The following is a 19047-nucleotide window of genomic DNA, read 5'->3' as shown; positions in this document are numbered from 1 at the left end:
TGATTCTGAGAAGTGAAATTTTTGGGTCACCTATTGCACTGCCTTATGATGATGTGCTCCTTTGGACTCCCTACCTCACTTTTATCCCCCTTTCCTTGCTCTGGTGGAGCATGGGAGTCCTTGCCACTCACCAGTTCCTAACTGCTTGGGTGGTGTACAGTGAAGGATGCCTCCTGAGTGTGACCAATTCCAATCAGTAGAGAGTAGGGCAGTGGTGTTCTGTCTGTGTACTACAGTTCACCCCAGCTTTCCATCTTCCTGCTAACTGAAAGTCAGTTTCCTGGATGGTCTGGTATTGGATTGGCACAGGACCAGCCAACATAACTCCTCTTCAATTATAGGTTGGATATTACTCTCCTGTTCTACCTCACTGGGCTTGAGGAGATGGCATGGAACATTCTCCTATCGTGGCCTGAAAACTGTATTCCTGGCCTGGTTTTGGCTGGTGTTGACCCACCAGTGTGATGTAGTGTGTCCTAGCTGCACTGCATATATAGCACTTCTAAAAGCATAATAGTCCAGTTATCCTGTTGTAATACCCAAAAGAAATTTGAACAGAAATGATTTTTTGTGTTTTATGTCTGGATATGCATGTCCCCCAGTGGCACAGCAGTAAATCTAAGGCTTATAATGCTAAAAACTGGGTTTCAATACACAGCACAGATAGCCTATTGCATTGCTTTATGCTTAGCTAAAAACACTGATGCTGAACATACCTGATAAAAATCCTCTCTTGCCTTTGTGTAGAAATTATGTCTATATGTGGCCCTGTAACCTCCTACATCGTAACGAGTAGGGGAATTTGGGTCAGTTAATTTAGTACAGAAAGAGAAATAATGGCTGCAAAACTATAATCTATATGTTATTGCAAAGCTAATGCATTTGTCTTTTGAATGATGTGAAAAGATTTAAGAAATAAACCTTTAAAAATAGGATTTTGGCCAGTATGAGGCAAGAATGAGGTCATTTGAGCAATAACAAAAAGAAATATTTGTTTTTTCATACATATATATATATATATATATACTAGGCCACTATTGCATAAACACTTTTAAGGAAATAAACAGAGACTAAGTAATGTATTTGCAAAACTGTATGACATAACTGCACATGAAAGTTACAGTCTAGACACATCATTATGTTGGTAACAATCAAGTTGATCTTGAATTGTTTTTGTAATGTTTTAGTTTTTATTCATCATTGATCTGTGGGTGCACAGAATTTTCACAGCTGAACCATTTGCATGTATTTCATGCTGTACTATGTTCAAAACCTACTTTCTTGCAACTGCAACTTGAAGTTTTATATCTTATATGTGCACTATATAAAGTTTTGTTTTAGTCCTTACCTGGTTGGAAACCTGAAAAGGTGGGTTTAGGAAAAGGTAAATGCTCAAGGTGGCTGACTTGCATTAGTGAGTGTTTGAATTATGTTGAAGGGGGATACGTGTTTGTTCCATGATTCGAATTTTTGATATTGCTGAATAGAGAATTACAATGTTTGGTTTTCTTGTAATAGGCTGTGGCTAGATCTAAAAATCTTTCTTTAGGTGTCTCTAATATGCTGATATCATGAAAATATGTGCCTGGTGTGTAGACTGGAAGGGTGGTACGAAATTCTGATTATGCTGTTTTTAATGATTTATATAAGTTGTTGAAAATGTTGCATGTAATGGTATTACCATATTCAGCGACTGGTCTGATGTACATTTTGTAAGTTAATAATATGGTTTGAGCATTGCAACCTTTTGAATAGCCACATATTTTCTTTAGATACTTTACTCTTTGATTTATTTTCTTAATGATTTGCTTAAAATGTGCATTCCATGTGAATCTGTTGGTGAAGGTTGTACTTAAGAATTTAATTGAGTCAGTATACTTGATTTAAGCATTATAGAGGGTGAGCTTGACTTGTTTAACTTTTTCCCTTTCTTTTGAACATTTTTCTGAATACTGTGGCTTGTGTTTTTAAAGGATTGTGTAGAATGCATCAGGCATTACACCATGTAGTTATGTGATCGAGTAAGAGCTGTACTTTTTTGGCTGTTGTGGGTCACGAGAAGTGTACCAGAGGGCTATGTCATCAGCATACTGTGATGCATAGGTTTCAGTGAGTTCGGGGAAGTTTGTATCATTAACAAATAAAATATACAGTAGTGGAATTAACATGCTTTGACAGAATAAAATTATCCTTCTTATCTTTTTTACACTGTTAGTTTCACTGTAACATATTAAACATTAGGCCTATGTCAGTCGTTAGGCCTAGCACATCTACGGTACTTAACTTCACAAAGCTATATTATCTTCTGCTATTATCTGTCTATTGTCTGTCTGCTATTTATATGTATTGCATAGTCATCTGGCCACTTTCTATATTCTCGACACCAATTAGTTATTAACAAAACCTTCTACAATTGTCTGCTTTTAACTCTTATTATAATAAAATTTAAAAATACTAAAGTATTCACTCACAAATATAAATTAATCAATAATATTTAAACCAAACAATCTTTTACATTATGACAGTTATACTCCTATTGGTTTAGGATTGTCACACACTCATTTGCATGCAACAGTGCAGCAGTATCACGTAAGAACGTGTGATTAGGTGGAAGCTTTAAGGCTAATGGTGAGCAAAAATGTTTGCATATACAGGGCAGCACTGAATTGAGAAAGCTACATGTGAGGTATGGAGGTATTAAATGAAAATACATTTTCAGTGTTGGAAAATGTTAACTTCACAAATTTTAGCAAGCTTTTAGTAAATATTATAAGTGCTGTATACAAAAAGCAGATTTTTTGATAAAGTATTTCTATTAACTGTCACAATTGGCTTTGTCAAATTGACTGAGTTCATAACCCCAAACTGACCTTTATAGTTTCCATACTATAACTTCTAATATGGTTTGTGTATCTTTACGAAATTTCACAATATCTCAGTACTCATTAAGTCACTTGTACATGAAAAATCAGAATTTTTAATAAAGTATTTTCACCAAACATTTCTCCATGAATATATGGAGTCAAAGTGTTGACTGCTCTGAATGCAAAGTGGTTTTGATGTTAAGATTAAAAGTACTTTCATCATTTGAAAATTCCCAAATTTTATTTGCTTAATTTCTAAAACCTAAATAAATTTCAAACATTCTTTTTCAATAAAACTGTATTTTATCTGTTATTTTCTCTGTCCTAACTCTATACAGAGTTGGTTTGTCAAATTGAACAACTTCATAACCACAAAAAAAAAAAAAAAGTTACCCTTTTTACCGATAAGGTATTCTCCCTCCTCTCACAACGTCAAGATTAGCTTATCTCATTTTGTGCTGCCCCTGTATGTAAACTTTTTCAAAAACACATGCCACAAGACTTCATCATCCCTCTGTTGGAATCCAAAGCTCCAACACGTCTCTCATGCAAATCATCATGTGTCATCTCTTCACCAATAGGAGAGCATTACTATCACGTGACTCCCTCTCAGCACCAATACCAAACTATCACTTGTTTGGCAGCTGTTGAGTTCAGACATTCTTTCTTCCATTGTCAGATAACTTTTAGTGGTTTGTTTTTTCATTTTTTTATTTTTCTTAACTTTATTTACTATACTTCACAGTTGTGGAGTTAATATTTTTATTAAAGCATTACTTCAGGAACCCTGAGGGTTTTCTGCTGAAATCCTCTCCATCCTTACTTCTACATTGGTTTGTTTGTTGTCTTTGGCTCTCGCATTTCAATCATGATTTGTTTGTTGTTGGGATCTCTATGGCCATGACACGGTTTTGGCACAGATATGTTTCCAATCTTCTTATCTGAGGGACTTCCACATGGTGCATTGTTTGCGGTTTTATGTGTTTGACTCAGTTTCTGAGTCTTTGGAGTCATGGGTGGCCTCAGCCTATCAACATTCTACCCTTCATAACTTGGTAGCTTGTTTTTCTCAATCGGGGCCGAGCATGGCACTGGTTCATGTTCCCCAACCTTTTCCTGTCCCATCCTCTCGGGTATGCTACAATTCTACTATTTTCTCGACGATGCACGATCTACCAACAGTACTGGTGACTATGTGGTGAGTTTGGGCCCATTGGAGGCTCATCTCTTGAATTTTGTTTATCGGTGAGGACCTTGCCAATGTCTGCGTCCACAGAGTGATTTCAGATAGATACATTATCCCCTTTCTCTCCCTTCCTCCCTTATCCAGTGTTTCAGTTACCTTTCTTTCTTCTCGGGATCCCTCGATATGCCATCATCTGTCGGAAGCAGTTCGTGACCTCATTGCACAATGTGCTATCAAACCAGCTCCACCAAGTTCACGGGCTGTTTAAAACCCAGAGCAGATATTTAAATTATCCTTAACTGCTAAGGGTACACAACACCATATTTATCCCAAAACTAGCTTCAAGCTTATATTTCAAGGAGTGCATCAAATTTTCAGATAGCTCAGTTAAATTCAAAGCTGAGAACAAAAACACTTTTCTTTAGTAAATGTAGTTTAATTTCTTGCAATTAAGTAGACCCAACCTGAAATGGAACGATTCAAAACCTCTGAAGAGTTTGGGAACTTTTATACCAGGAAGGAAATCACCACAGTGCTATTGGACAGAGAAAAATGAGAAATTGCATATACCAGTTAAGAACATGCTATACAGTATTCAATGAACAGTCCTTACAAATTCCAGGACCAAGATTATAAAAAAGACTGCAAGACTTTGGAGTCAGTGAAAGCAGTATTAACTGGTGTAGTTTTTGCCTGGAGGAGAAATACCCACTGTTGCTGTGATATTGTCTTGGTTATATCATTTGAGTCAAATAACGTGTATGTTTGTTCCAGCTAATAACAGGTTGTGTCATTTCATTATTATTTAGATTTCTCTGAAATGAAAGGGGTAGGCTAGGTTTAATGTTTCCTTGCAAAACTAAAAAGTATTTTTCTAGATGAGAAGCAGATTTATTGACCCTTTTTGTAGAAATTTATACAGATTTTTATTTTTCAGTTTTCACTTGTATGTCAAAAATCACAAACTTTGTTAAAGAGCAACCTTGTTTTTTTTCCCTCAAAAGCATTATTGTATACTATTTCCAGACTTACAATTTCCAGTAAATTAACACCTAACACAAGTTCTTAACACAGATAACTTCCGAGTGTAAAAGTTTGAATAAATTTTACACAGTCATTGTCAAGTGTATGGAATACCTGTATATAACCTTTGTTTTAGCTTAGAAAAGTGTGATATTAACCACATATGAGATTGAATTTTGTACCACCATGAAGAAACAGTACTCCTCTTCAAACTTCCTAAAGTTTACCAGTTTAAAATTGCAGTTCAATAATGAAATATTAGAACTTGTATCTGTTTTTGGTTTCTATTATGTATATATATAAACAAACCTGATACTGGTAGATTTATTTATCTGTAAGCATACCATTGACAAAATACTCATTAATGGTTGGGCAGTCAGTTACCCATCAACTGGATGATTGTGTTCAAATCATGTGTTCGTTGGTCCATATTTGGAGAATCTTGGTAAGCCTGAGCCATGGTTTTTATCATGATAAATGTTTAATTTTTAAATTTCTTATAGTGAGATATTTCACTTAGATAGCACTAAATTGTTTTTATTCCACCAGGTGGATAGTGGACATGGAAGGAGCTACTGGTACTCTTTATGAAGGAGAAAAATTCCAGCTGATGTTCAAGTTTAGTCACAAGTATCCATTTGATTCTCCTGAAGTAAGTTGTTTAGCATTGTTTGTGTAGGTGCATCTCCCCCACCCATATTTCTGATAAATTACGTGTATCTAACTACTTATAAAGTTGTAGTTGAGAAGTGATGGAAAAATACACACAAGTAAAATAAGGTTTTGGAATTTCAGAAAACTGGAACTGTTTTGAAATTTGAGGCCATAAAGAAATAATGAATGGATGTAATTGGTTATAATAAGCTATGACATCTCTTTTAGTAGTAGAATGATAGTTTAATTTGTGAACTGGGATTGTATGTACTTATAGTGATATGTCATTTTTAACTATCTTATATGAATTTTAAAACTTTTTTTCAAAGATGATTTATATAGTGGTGGTCAGTTTATGGAATTTAAATATTAACAATTTTTGAATATTATACCAGCCTTTCTGCTAGGAAAAACCATTACTAGTCACAGTGGCCAATTACTAATTGTTTTACTGTCACCATACACAGTGAAACAATCATTGTGAATACAAGATGATTTATATAGTGGTGGTCAGTTTATGGAATTTAAATATTAATAATTTTTGAATATTATACCAGCCTTTCTGCTAGGAAAAACCATTACTAGTCACAATGGCCAATTACTAATTGTTTTACTGTCACCACACACAGTGAAACAATCATTGTGAATACCTGTTCACTCTTAATTCTTTTTCACCTGATAAACATACACATATTTATGAAAACAAAAATTGCACAAAGAAAAAAACTTTACCTAGCAGCAGTATTTGTAATTAACCATCTGTTCACAGGCTTGGTGAAATTGACCAATCCTATATCTGTAAGGCTATACATACTAGTATTTACTATAATTCTGAATTTACTATTTGTGTCTTCATGAAATTTTGCAAGCTTTTAATAAACATTGCAAGGCTGTTGTACACAAAAAATCAGGTATTTTTACTAGAGATTTATCTGTGAATTTCTGAAGCCTTTATTGAGTCATTTTAAGTGAAAGTTGATTGCATCTTAATTTACATAACTTTTGTAGCCTCTTAAATGAATATTAAAAGTTTTATCACAACCGTTTCTTTAAACTTTATGGTTTTATTGCTGTAATTCTCATGTCAAAAGTAATAAGTCATAGTAGGAGCCCACTAGCTATTTTCTGTAGAGTTACTGTAAATCACAGTAGGAGCTCACTAGCTGTTTCCTGTACAGTTACTGTAAATCACAGTAGGAGCTCACTAGCTGTTTCCTGTACAGTTACTGTAAACTCCACAATTTCTGAATGTTATATTCATAACACTGAAACTTTAGGCAAGTTATTTTACTAAAATTTCACATTTGAATATGATAAATGGCAATGTTAAAAGGGATGTGGTCCTTATTGAGATGTATAATGTCATCATAACAAAGAATGAAAGAAGAACAGAAATAATTCCTCCTTCAAGTTGTGCATCATCATAAAAGAATCATTCCTAACAGCAAGAAGGAAACATTAACAATGCAGATATGACTAACCACACCAAAATCATATAATTATGTAATAATACTATTGTACATGCAGTAAGATAATAATATAATTTAAATAAATCATTTATAATACATAACAAATGTTTTTATATCATATAGTTTATATAGTACCAGGCCACTGCAGTCTAGAGCTTAAACCTCATTGAGCAACCTCTAGATATGGTATAAAATGGATGAAGTTTGTTATTTAATGTTTCTTTTTATATTGGAACAAAATTAGGGGTGAGAACTGTATGATTTTTAACCTAAAATTTTATTTGCAAATAATGGCCACACTATTACTGCCTTTCTTGCCTCATGTCCCTGTCCCTATATCAGAAGCGCTTTCTCCTCTTTCTGAACCCAGCCACGAGGATGACGACATTGATCAGCTATTTCCACTTCCTGGGTTTGCACTAGGCTCCTCTTTATCTGTTGAAGAAAATATAACTCCTACAGATCTCTTTGTAGATTTGGTTACCCAGGTTTATTCTATACTTTCACCTTTCTCATGTTTTTTTTTGTTTTTCCCCTTTCTTACAATGTGGCTTATGCTGAGGATTATTTGTTTTTTCCTCCTTTTCTAGATACACATATTCATGTTGACACGTTTCTAGATCAATTTTGTTCCCACTCACAACTACCTCATCATCTTTGACTCCAGGATTCCTCCGTCATGGCTTATGGCCATTCCCCTTTTCCATTCTTGGATTCCAATCCATGGACTATCTTTTACCTGTTTTGGGTGTTGTGACCCTCTGTCCAAGGCTGCCCTTGTGAGTCCACTCCTGTTCCTTGACCCCATGAGCCCTCCACCTCTCTTTCTCAGTTTCTCACCCCTTTACCCCTTCTAATTGACCCCACCCTCTATCAGGTTGACCATTACACATACTGCTGGTCACTTCCTCCCATTGTATCCTCTCAGCTCAGGTCCCATGGAGGCATGTCTATTTCTGTTTACAGTCCTCTGGATGCTTGTGACTGGTGGATCATTTATTCTCTCTCACATAGCCTTTCTTGTCTCTTTCTCTGTCCATTTTTCCTGTTCCTTTTGCTCCTTCCAATCCTCAGCATCTTCTTGGCTGTAGTATTGGATCTTTTGGACATGAGAGCCATCAAGAGGGTCACTTGCTGCTCATCAGGGTTTTGCTCTTGTCTTTTTGTTGTCCCCAAAAAGACTGGGGATTGGCTTCCCATCATTGACTTTTCTTCTCTCAACCACTTTCTGGTGGTTCCTCATTTCAAGGTGGAGGGTATTTTCCTCTTCGTTGGTTCATTTCTACCAGATGATAGATGAACAAGATCTCAGATGCCTTTCTACATATTTTGATTGCCCAATCCTTCTGACATTTCCTTTTCTTTGTTCACCAAGATCAGGTGTACCAGTTTTAAGCTCTCCCCCTTCAGCATAGTTTCATCTCCTTATGTCTTCAACCAAATCATGGGAGTGTTTGTTTGCCACTTCCATTGTCTTGAACTTTGATTGTATTATTGTTTTATAGATGATTGGCTCCTACTTATTGCTTCTTGGGAGACCTCTTCTCAGCCACATCACTTCTCCTCCAATAGGTTGTCTATCTGGGATGGTTGATTGGTGAAGTTTTCCAAGTTGTTCCTGACACCAACTCCATATTTGGTCCCACAGCATCCCACATCCAGATATCCATTTCTTCACTGCTGCATCTTTTACTGACTGAGACACATCAGTGAATGAGTCCATGGCCACAGGGGTTTGGTCTCTTGTAGAACGTACCTTCCACATTAATGTTCTGGAACCTTTGGAACCCATCTGGTTGCTGGTATAATTATACTTACATCCCTAAATCTGCATCAAGTAAGGGATAATGGGAAGTGTAAATCTATTTGCTCTGATTCCAAAAGTGTCCATTGTTGAGATGGGTGTTTTCTGTAAGATCACTACAATGATACCTTCTGTAGACTATTGTGGAAAAAGTCAGCACCAGCGGAGTAACTGTCTGCTTCATTGGCTCGTACATACCAGCTTTCCAAATTAGGTTTCACAGTAACCCATTGCACTTTCTCTGGTAAAAGAACTTTGCAGTGGTTAGGTCCAATCAGGTTCTGGCACCTCTTCAGTGTCTCCAATGTGAATTCCTCCCCCAGTCTTTAAGTGAATCACAGGAGACCTTTGTTATTCCCATTTCCGAACTGCTGGGACAGTTGATTTGGAGAGTTCCTCACCAGTTGTGAGATTCTTCTAGACAGAGAGTCCAAGTGGGCAGCACAATGTAGTGATAAGTATGGAAGGTGCATCCATGTCATTGTAGTGCAGGACACCCCTATTATATAATATGCCAATTTCCTGGTGGTTTTGACCATCAAGATGGGGCTAAGTGTTCTCTATTTTGACTAAATGGTACAACCGTGTACATACCAATCTGTATGATCTGATAGTTGCCCTAGCCATACTACACCTTTTGCCCATCTGACCTGTTGTGTGGAAGAGCTTGGTTGGTCATGTCTTTTTCCACCAATTCTTGTGATACTTGGACTCATTTTGCATTCCTCCGTTCATATTTTCATCTGGGTGAAGTGTTGCCTCTGTAGTAAGCCCCCACTATAGGGTGTCACAATGTATGGGCTTTCCTTTTCTGTTGCCTTCTCAGAAGAGAGCTCATCTAGGTTTTCGTGATTGCACCAGCCCTTCCACCACATCAATGTGGGAATCTGGCTATTTTGTGTTGAAAGATAAGTGAATCATTTTGAAAGTGAACATTTTCCTTACCCAAAAATGTATTTTAGATATATACTTAACTATCTGCACACCTTTCCTTCTCACTACTGGTAGTCATTATTCTTGCTTCATCTAAGAATGAAGTTAATTTGCTCATGGGGGGTCAAATGTGCAAAGAAGATGTCACCCTTCTATTGGTTGAGGGCTATTGTTGCGTGTTGATTACATTATGCACTAATGTGGTTCATATCAAAACAACACATGTCTAGGTGGGAGATAGTTCAAGGTTAGTGACATGTTCAAAGGCAGGTGGATGAGGAATAACTACAGTTTGCAGAGAGGAAAGTATCTATTGGAAATACATTTTCAGGTAAGCAAAATGTTATCTTCTATCTTTTAAAAACATTTAATTTGTTCTTTACAACATTACATTCATATTGTTTTGATATCTTAAATAAACTTAGAAATCAATTCATAAAATGTCTCATCTTAATAGTAAATTGAAAAACAATGATTTATAATCCTAGTGAAGTGGTTTCTTTCTAAACATGTAGTATGTTCCACAAAATCAAACCATTATGCTTATAAGCCATTGTTTATCAATTTACTATTGTATTAGCGTAATGTGCTTTCATACACAAGGTTCCATCTTGTAATTTCTCTTTGTTTTTAGGTAACCTTTATTGGTCCCAATATTCCTGTCCATCCACATGTGTACAGTAATGGACATATTTGCCTGTCCATCCTCACTGAAGACTGGTCACCTGCACTCTCTGTACAGTCTGTCTGTTTAAGCATTGTCTCCATGCTATCTAGTTGTAAAGAAAAGGTTAGGAATTGTTTCTTATTACCATGTTGATCCAGTGTAATATTAGAAGTCTTTTTATTGTCATGTTGATGGAATGTAAAGTATTGCTTATCATTGTGTTGATTGAGTGTTTTACATCATATCTTGTTTGTTATTGTGTTAATGTAATGATATTGCATATTGTCTGTTTTTTATCATCATGTTGATGTAGTGATATAGAATTAGAAGCAGACTATTAAGAGTTAACTTTCCATCTTACAGAAACGACCACCAGATAACTCTCTTTATGTAAAAACTTGTAGCAAGAACCCAAAGAAAACTAGATGGTGGTATCATGGTAAGTGAGACTAAATATCTCATAAGTACCCAAGTGTAAATTAAAAATTTTTTGAATCATGATAATAGTTAATCTGCCTGATGGAACTTTAACCCAGAACAACCAGATTTTGAAAGGTTTTTTAGATTAATTCTCCACCAAATGAGCTAGCAAGGTTCAAGAACCTAACTGAAAACTAAAATCCTGACCCATTCTCTATCATCATCTTCAGTTTTCCCAATTAACAGGGGTCACTGTCCTTCACACATATTGCTCTCCTCCAATCATCTATGTTCATTGCCAGGTCTTCTACAAATCCTTTCTTGTTTATATCTTTTTAATCCCATCTTTCCAATGCTTAACTGGCCTTCCTTGTATTCTCTTGCAGTCTACAGGCATCTCTAATACTTTCCTTATCGCTTATTCTTCTTCTCTTCACATGGCTGAACCACCTTAGCCTCACTTCTGTTGTCTTCTCCTCAATTCCACAGACTCCTGCCATTTACTTCATTTCTTTATTCTTTCTCCTCTTTCAGCAACACTCTCAACAGCCATCTTAGCATTTTTATTTCTGTTCTTATCAGCAAGCCTTTTTTTCTTCTTCAGGGTTCTGGTCTTGGCTCCATAGAGGAGCACCAGTCTAAACATGATATTTATACACTTTGGCTTTCAGTGCCTTTGGTAATTTTTGTCACAGATGACTGTGGCTACTCCCTAAAATTTTTTCCAGCCCACCTGGATTCTACTTCTCACGGCTTTTTCACTTCCTCCCTAACTTTGGATTGTACTTCCAAAGTACGTAACATCTTCTAACTGTTCCACTGGCTTCCTGTTTACAGCTATAACTCCTTCAGCTTACCATGACTTCTGTTTTTCTGGCATTCATTTTTGAGCCTCTTCTTTCCAAACTCTTCTGCTACACGTTAACTTGTGTTTGTAACTCCTAGACACTTTCAGCTGTTAGGACAAATCCTGATCCTCTATAAAACAAAGCTCCTGCTTGAGTCTTATACACTATAACTCAACACACATTGGCTTCCTTATGAGCCAACATCACTAGAAGAACAGTACAAAGAATTAGTTGCACCTTATAATAACAATTTGCTTATGCTAAAGCAATAGTGAGTTACCACAGCTTCAAGTGAAGTCAACATGGGCAACATGTAGCAATACTGCTATGGATATCTCTCAGCAGAAAGATTATGTCACTGTATGTGGGTACTTGTATAGTAGATTTATTAAACTCTGTAGAGCTAAAATATTCATCATTTTAAAGTAAGGATCCTTCATTGTTCTCTGAGGAAACAAAGAAAAACTCACAGCATAACATTTAAGACATAATACATCAACAGACTGAAAACAGACCAAGCCAATCAAGACAAATGAAATCAGTTTCAAAGTGAAAGCTATTGTTACAAAAAGTATTCTTCAACACAAAAGACCATTGTAATGAAACTAGACATATTTCCTAGTCCCATTAATCATTTTTGAATTGGAGGGATGTAACTGATATCCCTGACTTTTTCCTCCTCTCTTTGTAAATATGTGATCAAATTACATACAATTTAATACAAGCTTTCTAAGTAATATCTAGCTGTTGCTTTAAAAAAGTACATAAAATTTGATATAGTATTTCTATAATTTTTGAGCCTGTGAAAATTCAAAAATTTTGTTGTGAGACTGTTTTGAAAAACGTTAAAGTATTTTTATTTCAAGATTTCTGGAAAACAATGTTAGAATTATATTTTTACTTAAACCTTGAAATATTACATGCAGCTGTGAGCATGACATCTGAAAGGTATTCACTGGCCATAATATACTTAACAAGATAATAAACAAAGATTTGGAGTTGATGAAGGTTCTCAAGAAAGATGGTTACAGAAATTAGAAACGGCAGTCCTATTTAACCACATATCCATGAAGTCCCTTGATGCAGTTGGGCTTTTGTTTCTTTGGTCTGCTTTAGAAAATTTTGGGTGACAACATCCAAGTATAGTGAAGGACCTATGGAAAGTTTCTCAAAATTAACCTCACTTTTTTTTTCAGAAGTTTGTTACTGTGAGTATTACAACGTGGTGCAGTAATATGTAATCATGGTCATCAGATTCATGATGGAAGTAGTAGTTTTATAGGTTATACAAGAACTGGAACATTGTTTTTATAAAGTGTGATTATCTTTTAGCAAACATAAATAACATTTGGTTAAAAACTGAGCCAAACATTGTAAAGATGGTATGCCCTTGGGCTGACAGTATACCCCATCTTCCCCTTTGGGCTTAGAATATATAAACTTGTATAATAAAAAATATACATTAGAATGTGAAGTTTGGATATGTATTTTGCTAATAATTTATTTAAATACACCAGATTTATTGAAGTCACAGTTATATGCAGAATGCTTTCTGATATTTTATAATATACTTCTTTACAAATTATTCTTGTAATTTTTCTTGTTGAATGTTTTTCCTTCATTACAATTTGTGTGACATTTGTCCAGAAGCTAAGGATATACTATGTGTATTGGATATGTTTTGAAATCATTATTTTACTAATCAATGAAATGAAAACTAAGACTTGTGGTGTTCATATACCAAATATATTTGTTAAAAACATTTGAAAACTTTATTTCATACTTCCAATGAAAATGGCAATAAATGGGTTCAGAGCATCATAAACCAACTGTGTAGATGAAAAGTACTACTATTCTCTCTTACTCTCAAATAAAATGAAAAACAATACAGTACATTTAGAACTGGTAGACAAGCATCTCTCCAGGTTAAGTTCCACCTGTCACAGTTTTCAGTTCATCTAAAGTTGTGTGTTATGTTTGGAGAAGTGACATAAAGTGCTTATGTATCATATTCTAGATGAATCAGTTTGACAAGGACCTCCAGTGTAGTTGTGTACAGAAGGTTGGATGATAGTTGTTTCCTTTCTTGGCATAACAAGAGAATCTGCACCTAAAATGGCAAACTGTATTTCATTTCTTCTGAGCCTTGGCCTTGAATTGTCACTTGGTCACTGCCTCCAATGTGGAAAGTACTAAACATTCTCATCTGGAACATCAAAGGATTTTATGTAAAACTAAATCTAACTTGATGTGAATAATAGTAATCTGTTGCATGGACAGAGTCTTAATTTGTTATAGTTGAGTTCTTTTGATTAGTGTTAGACACATGACTTATTCTTGATTTTATGTAAAGAAGCATTTATGCAGTCTTATATGGCTAAGTATTAGAAAGTATGTTATGCATTAATGGATTTAGTTTTAGATTTGAAAATATAATGTGTGTTATGTGTATATGTTATCAACCTGGTTTTCTTTATGGTGCGAAGAACTGACTTCTGTGTCAGAAAAGGACAATTTTCTGCTAACTTTAAATTAAGCATTGTCTTAGTGAACTACCTGAGCTTTATTGTATTGCACCAGAAATAACATTTAACTCAAATTGTTATCTATTTACATAAAGGGATGGGCATGGCCTAGTGGTTAGTGTGCCAGTTTGTGATTCCAAGGGTCCAAAGTTTGTCTCATTAACACAAAATTGTGATCCTCACTTTAGGGCTGTAGATATGTTATAAGAGTAGCAGTCAAATCTCACTATTTGATTAAACTAGCCCAAAAGTTGGTGGTAAGTACTTTGGACTAGCTGTTTTCCCACTGGTCTATCAGTTCAAAATTAGAAACAACTAGTGTAGATAGCCCTTGCATAGCTTGCATGAATATTTGAAACAAACTGAAACAATTTGAATACAAATTGGTATATGGTTTTCAGCATTTTGTTCTATGTACTTATTTTTATCTACTTATTTTTATTGAAAATACCTATTGTATTTTACACAACATGTATCACATTGTGTAATATACATTTATATGGCCTTAAAAATAGTATGTTTCATGCATCTGGGCTTTCAAGTTTTTTATGTGATGTTTATCTAATATTTTCTAAATGTATGAAAAAAGTTTCTTTATGGTAACTTTACCAGTCTTCTATAACTACTACCTAAAGTGTTAGTTTGAAAAACGAACAACTGATACACTGAGAAATATATTATTATTCAGAAAGTTTCATCTAATATATAGCAACATGAGTATTTATTTTTTCAGTATGCTCATTCGAGCAATAATTGCATTTTGGTTTCACTGTGACCTGTGCAGAGCCACATATTTGTATTTTTTGTTAAACAGAATGAAAAGAACCTGCATTGTATTTCTTGTTGAATAACTATGAACTTATTGTATTTCTCTGTGCTTACTAACCAATAACACAGTATTAAAAATTCTTAAATCTTACAGAAAATGTATGTTTGTGTTTATTTACCTTTCAGTTTTATTAATCTTATGTTTAAGCATTTCTTCAGGCTGTATTCATTCTTTTTCCACAAATTTTTAGTTACAATCATACGTGGGAAGTTTTAATACATTTGCTTCAGCATAACATTTTCCAAAGATGTAAAAATTGTTGAAAGTAATTGAAAACTAATAATATAAGAAAGTATAAAAAAAATTCTTTCTGATGTTCTCTAATTAATAGAATGCAGAGTTATAGACCATTTGGCAGCTTGAAGTAGAATAGGAAGTATAGTTGTGGACCATTTCCCTTGTGAAATAGAACAGGAAGTATAGGTATGGACCATTTCCATACTAGAAGTAGAATAAGAAGCATAGTTACAAACCAATACCCAGTTTGAGGTAGAACAGGAAGCATAGTTACAAACCAATACCCAGCTTGAGGTAGAACAGGAAGCATAGTTACAAACCAATACCCAGCTTGAGGTAGAACAGGAAGCATAGTTATGAACCAATACCCAGCTTGAGGTAGAACAGGAAGCATAGTTATGAACCAATACCCAGCTTGAGGTAGAACAGGAAGCATAATTATGAAGAATACCCAGCTTGAGGTAGAACAGGAAGCATAGTTATGAACCAATACCCAGCTTGACATAGTTTGAGAAGGGAAGGTGTGTGTTGAAGGGTTATCTCAGCTTGCTTACAAGATACAAGTTTCATTAGTTTTCTGTGTACTTCAGAAATTGTATTTTGATGGTAGCAGAAAAGTAATTAGGCCCTAAGGGATTTCCCTAAATATATAAAAAGTGCTAGTTCCAAAAGTGAAAAAGTAAAGCACAAAGTACCATATGATTTTTGACATTTTATTTACAAATTTTTACCGGAAAATCTGAATATCATATATGAAGTTCATTTTTAAAAATTTTCTTATTTCTTATTTAGAAATAGCTTCTTTTATTTATTTTTTCATTAAGTTTTAAATGTAGTAGTGTAACTGTTACTAAAATGAGGAAATTGATATTTCATTTGGACAATGCAGTCAAATTTATCATTGCTATTACCATGAAATAACATTTAACAGTGCAGACAAATTAAAGAAATTATTGCTATATATCTGAAATATAGTTAAACAATGTAAACAAGTTATGAAATAACTGCAGATAACCTTAAAGTAAGTAATAGTAAAAAAAATAATTTGTTTGAGCAAATGGGAAAAGTAGTTTATCTTTAATGTGTTAGTTACCAAATTGAAAAAATTTACTGTGTAAAAACTTTGATATTAATCAAATTTTGTTTAACATGTTTGTTGTGGTTGAGTGTGTATAGGTAAAACAGCTAAGTTAGAGGGAAGAGGAAATGTACAAGATGAGAGAGTAATCAGCAGTGACTTGTTTAAAATTATGCAAATCCAAGTTGATCTACCCTTTATCAACACTTTCCTGACTGTATATAGTTACAGAACTTGATTCAAAGTATATTTATTTAGTTTGCTTGTAACATTAGAGCATGCATGTCTGTACAATTATACACTGTAGCACAGAAGTAATATTATCCTTTATAGTTTACTTTTACTTAACTAACATCTTTTTAAAGCTAGTTCCCACCTTGAACATAGTTGATGTGATTGTGGTAACTCCAGGAACATGAAAAGTTCTTCAAGTATGATTAAAATTAAACAAATTTTCATTTAACATTGTAATTTTTTCTAACAAGTGAGTGGGACAGGATATGTATCACACACTTTGCACATATCCTGAGAACAAAAGGTTCAAGTGTTATGCAATTGATGTCCCAAAAGGAAATATTTAATAGTAAGACAAACATTTCTTGTGCTTCAAGAGAATTTTTCCAAAAAACAAGATATTTAGTGGTTAGACACAAATTTTAAAATGTCTCAAGTGTTAAAAAATGTATTATATAGAGTTTATGACTTTCAAAATCTGCTGCATCCTCCATTTTATGGGGAAGTATCACTGAAAGAAAAATATTGTTAGCTTTGTTTTGACCTATTCTGTATGTGAAGATACATATACATATGTGAAGAAAAATAAATTCCAGTTAAATCCTTGCAACCATTCAGAAGTCATGTCAGATTATTGATTTATAATATACAGCTTATTTTGCTTAATAATTTGGAAATTAATGATACAGATAATTTACATTGTGAATTGATAATGATTGTTCAGGTTCTACTAGGCATATTAATACTGGAGAGTTAGAAATTGTAGAAGACTAATTAACAAAACTTGTTAAATTGCTAAAATCTCAGAAAATATCTTATTTAACTAATAGAAAAACTTGTATTAATATGAAATTAATTTCATCCACTAGATTTTTCTCAGTTGGAAATACTTTATTTTTATTATAAAGTACAAAATAAAAAAGAACTAGTTTCAAGAATTAACCTTTAGATTTGTCTTTTTATTAATTTAACCCTAGACTGCCAGCAGTTTAACTTGTATGGTGTCATAATGACCCCATGCTGGCACTTTAGGATTAAAAGTAAATTTAACTCTTCACAATTGATTTATTATAACACTAGCAGATAAAGCTGAATTCCACTGATGATTCTGATTATTGATGAATTAGGTGTACAAGTTGTGACTATATAACTATAGCTTCTAAAAAATTTATTTATCAGCCTGTCTCATTTTCAGAATAACTATATTTGTATATACTTCTCAAGCTATGATTAGTCAAATTAAGGTCTATTATTTGTTCAGTAAAACTTATAAAACAGTCATACATCCTTATAAACAAAAGCTTGTTGAATTTAATTATTACTACATTAGAAACATTGATCATAATATTCATGATTTTTGGATATTAAATAGAACTAATTTTATGTGATTGGAAATTGTAATCAGTACAAAAAATATTTTAGTACACCCTTATTTTAAGAATTATCAATTTACTATTGGTGTTTCTCATTTTCCTAACTTTTAATAATAAAAGCATGAAAGATGATATTAGTTTCTGTATTTATAATAACTTTATTGATTTTAAACAGTTTACAAACATGGTTGGTATATCTTTATTTGTTAACTATTCTCGTAATGTTCGTAGTTTTATGAAAACAATCCAAGTTAGATATATGTACTTTTTATATGTATATGTGATTTACTTAATTTGAATGATCAAAATATTAATAACTGCATAGTTGTTGTAAAGAAAACCCATCTTTGAAATTATTATACCTTAAAAATTGCTTGTGCTAGTCAAACAGAACTTCTCCAAGAGGCACATGAAGAATCACAAGTTTCATTCCAGAAAGTATGAATGTGATTCATTGCATTTCAAAACCATAATATACTTTTCTTGTACATTACCATTGTTTTTTTTCTCTCTGTTTCTATTGGTAATGTGTGTAGTGTAAAGCATATTTGGGGGATAAATGAACACTGTTCAGAACAGATGATGTTTTCAGTCGCTTCTTTTAAGGATAGGCTTGACATGATGATTGAGAATGACAGAAAGCACTCCTTATGTAAAAGTTTTTGATATACTGCTTACTATGTCTAAACTTTCCTCAGTAAAACTTGTTATTCTCAATGTGTCTTTAGTGAAATTTAGTTTTCCTAGAACATGTAATTTTCAGGGTATAATCATTTGTTGTATGGGATTTTCTTTAATCACCTTGTAGATATTACTGTTATACATATCCTGTTTAATTGGAAATACATATATTACAATATTTGATACACTAAAAACTATTTAGTTTTAGAGGTTTAGTCATAA

At 33.8% G+C, this 19047-nt stretch overlaps 1 protein-coding gene across 1 annotated transcript in view; it reads left to right on the top strand.

Moving 5' to 3' along the window:
- Positions 1-15724, top strand: part of LOC106462144 (ubiquitin-conjugating enzyme E2 W-like) — a 44194-nt gene extending 28470 nt beyond the window's left edge. Inside the window, exons 3-6 of the mRNA XM_013922038.2 lie at positions 5623-5725; positions 10568-10723; positions 10964-11039; positions 13886-15724. Coding sequence (XP_013777492.1) covers positions 5623-5725; positions 10568-10723; positions 10964-11039; positions 13886-13899 — 349 coding nt within the window. The 3' untranslated portion in view covers positions 13900-15724. The remainder of the gene's footprint in view (positions 1-5622; positions 5726-10567; positions 10724-10963; positions 11040-13885) is intronic.
- The last annotated feature ends 3323 nt before the right edge of the window (positions 15725-19047 follow it).

The sequence above is a fragment of the Limulus polyphemus genome, unplaced genomic scaffold (genome assembly GCF_000517525.1).
Source record: "Limulus polyphemus unplaced genomic scaffold, Limulus_polyphemus-2.1.2 Scaffold1102, whole genome shotgun sequence".
Taxonomy (NCBI): Eukaryota; Metazoa; Arthropoda; class Merostomata; order Xiphosura; family Limulidae; genus Limulus; species Limulus polyphemus.
Note: the sequence above shows the minus strand (reverse complement) of the source record. Positions and strands in the feature narration are given on the sequence as shown.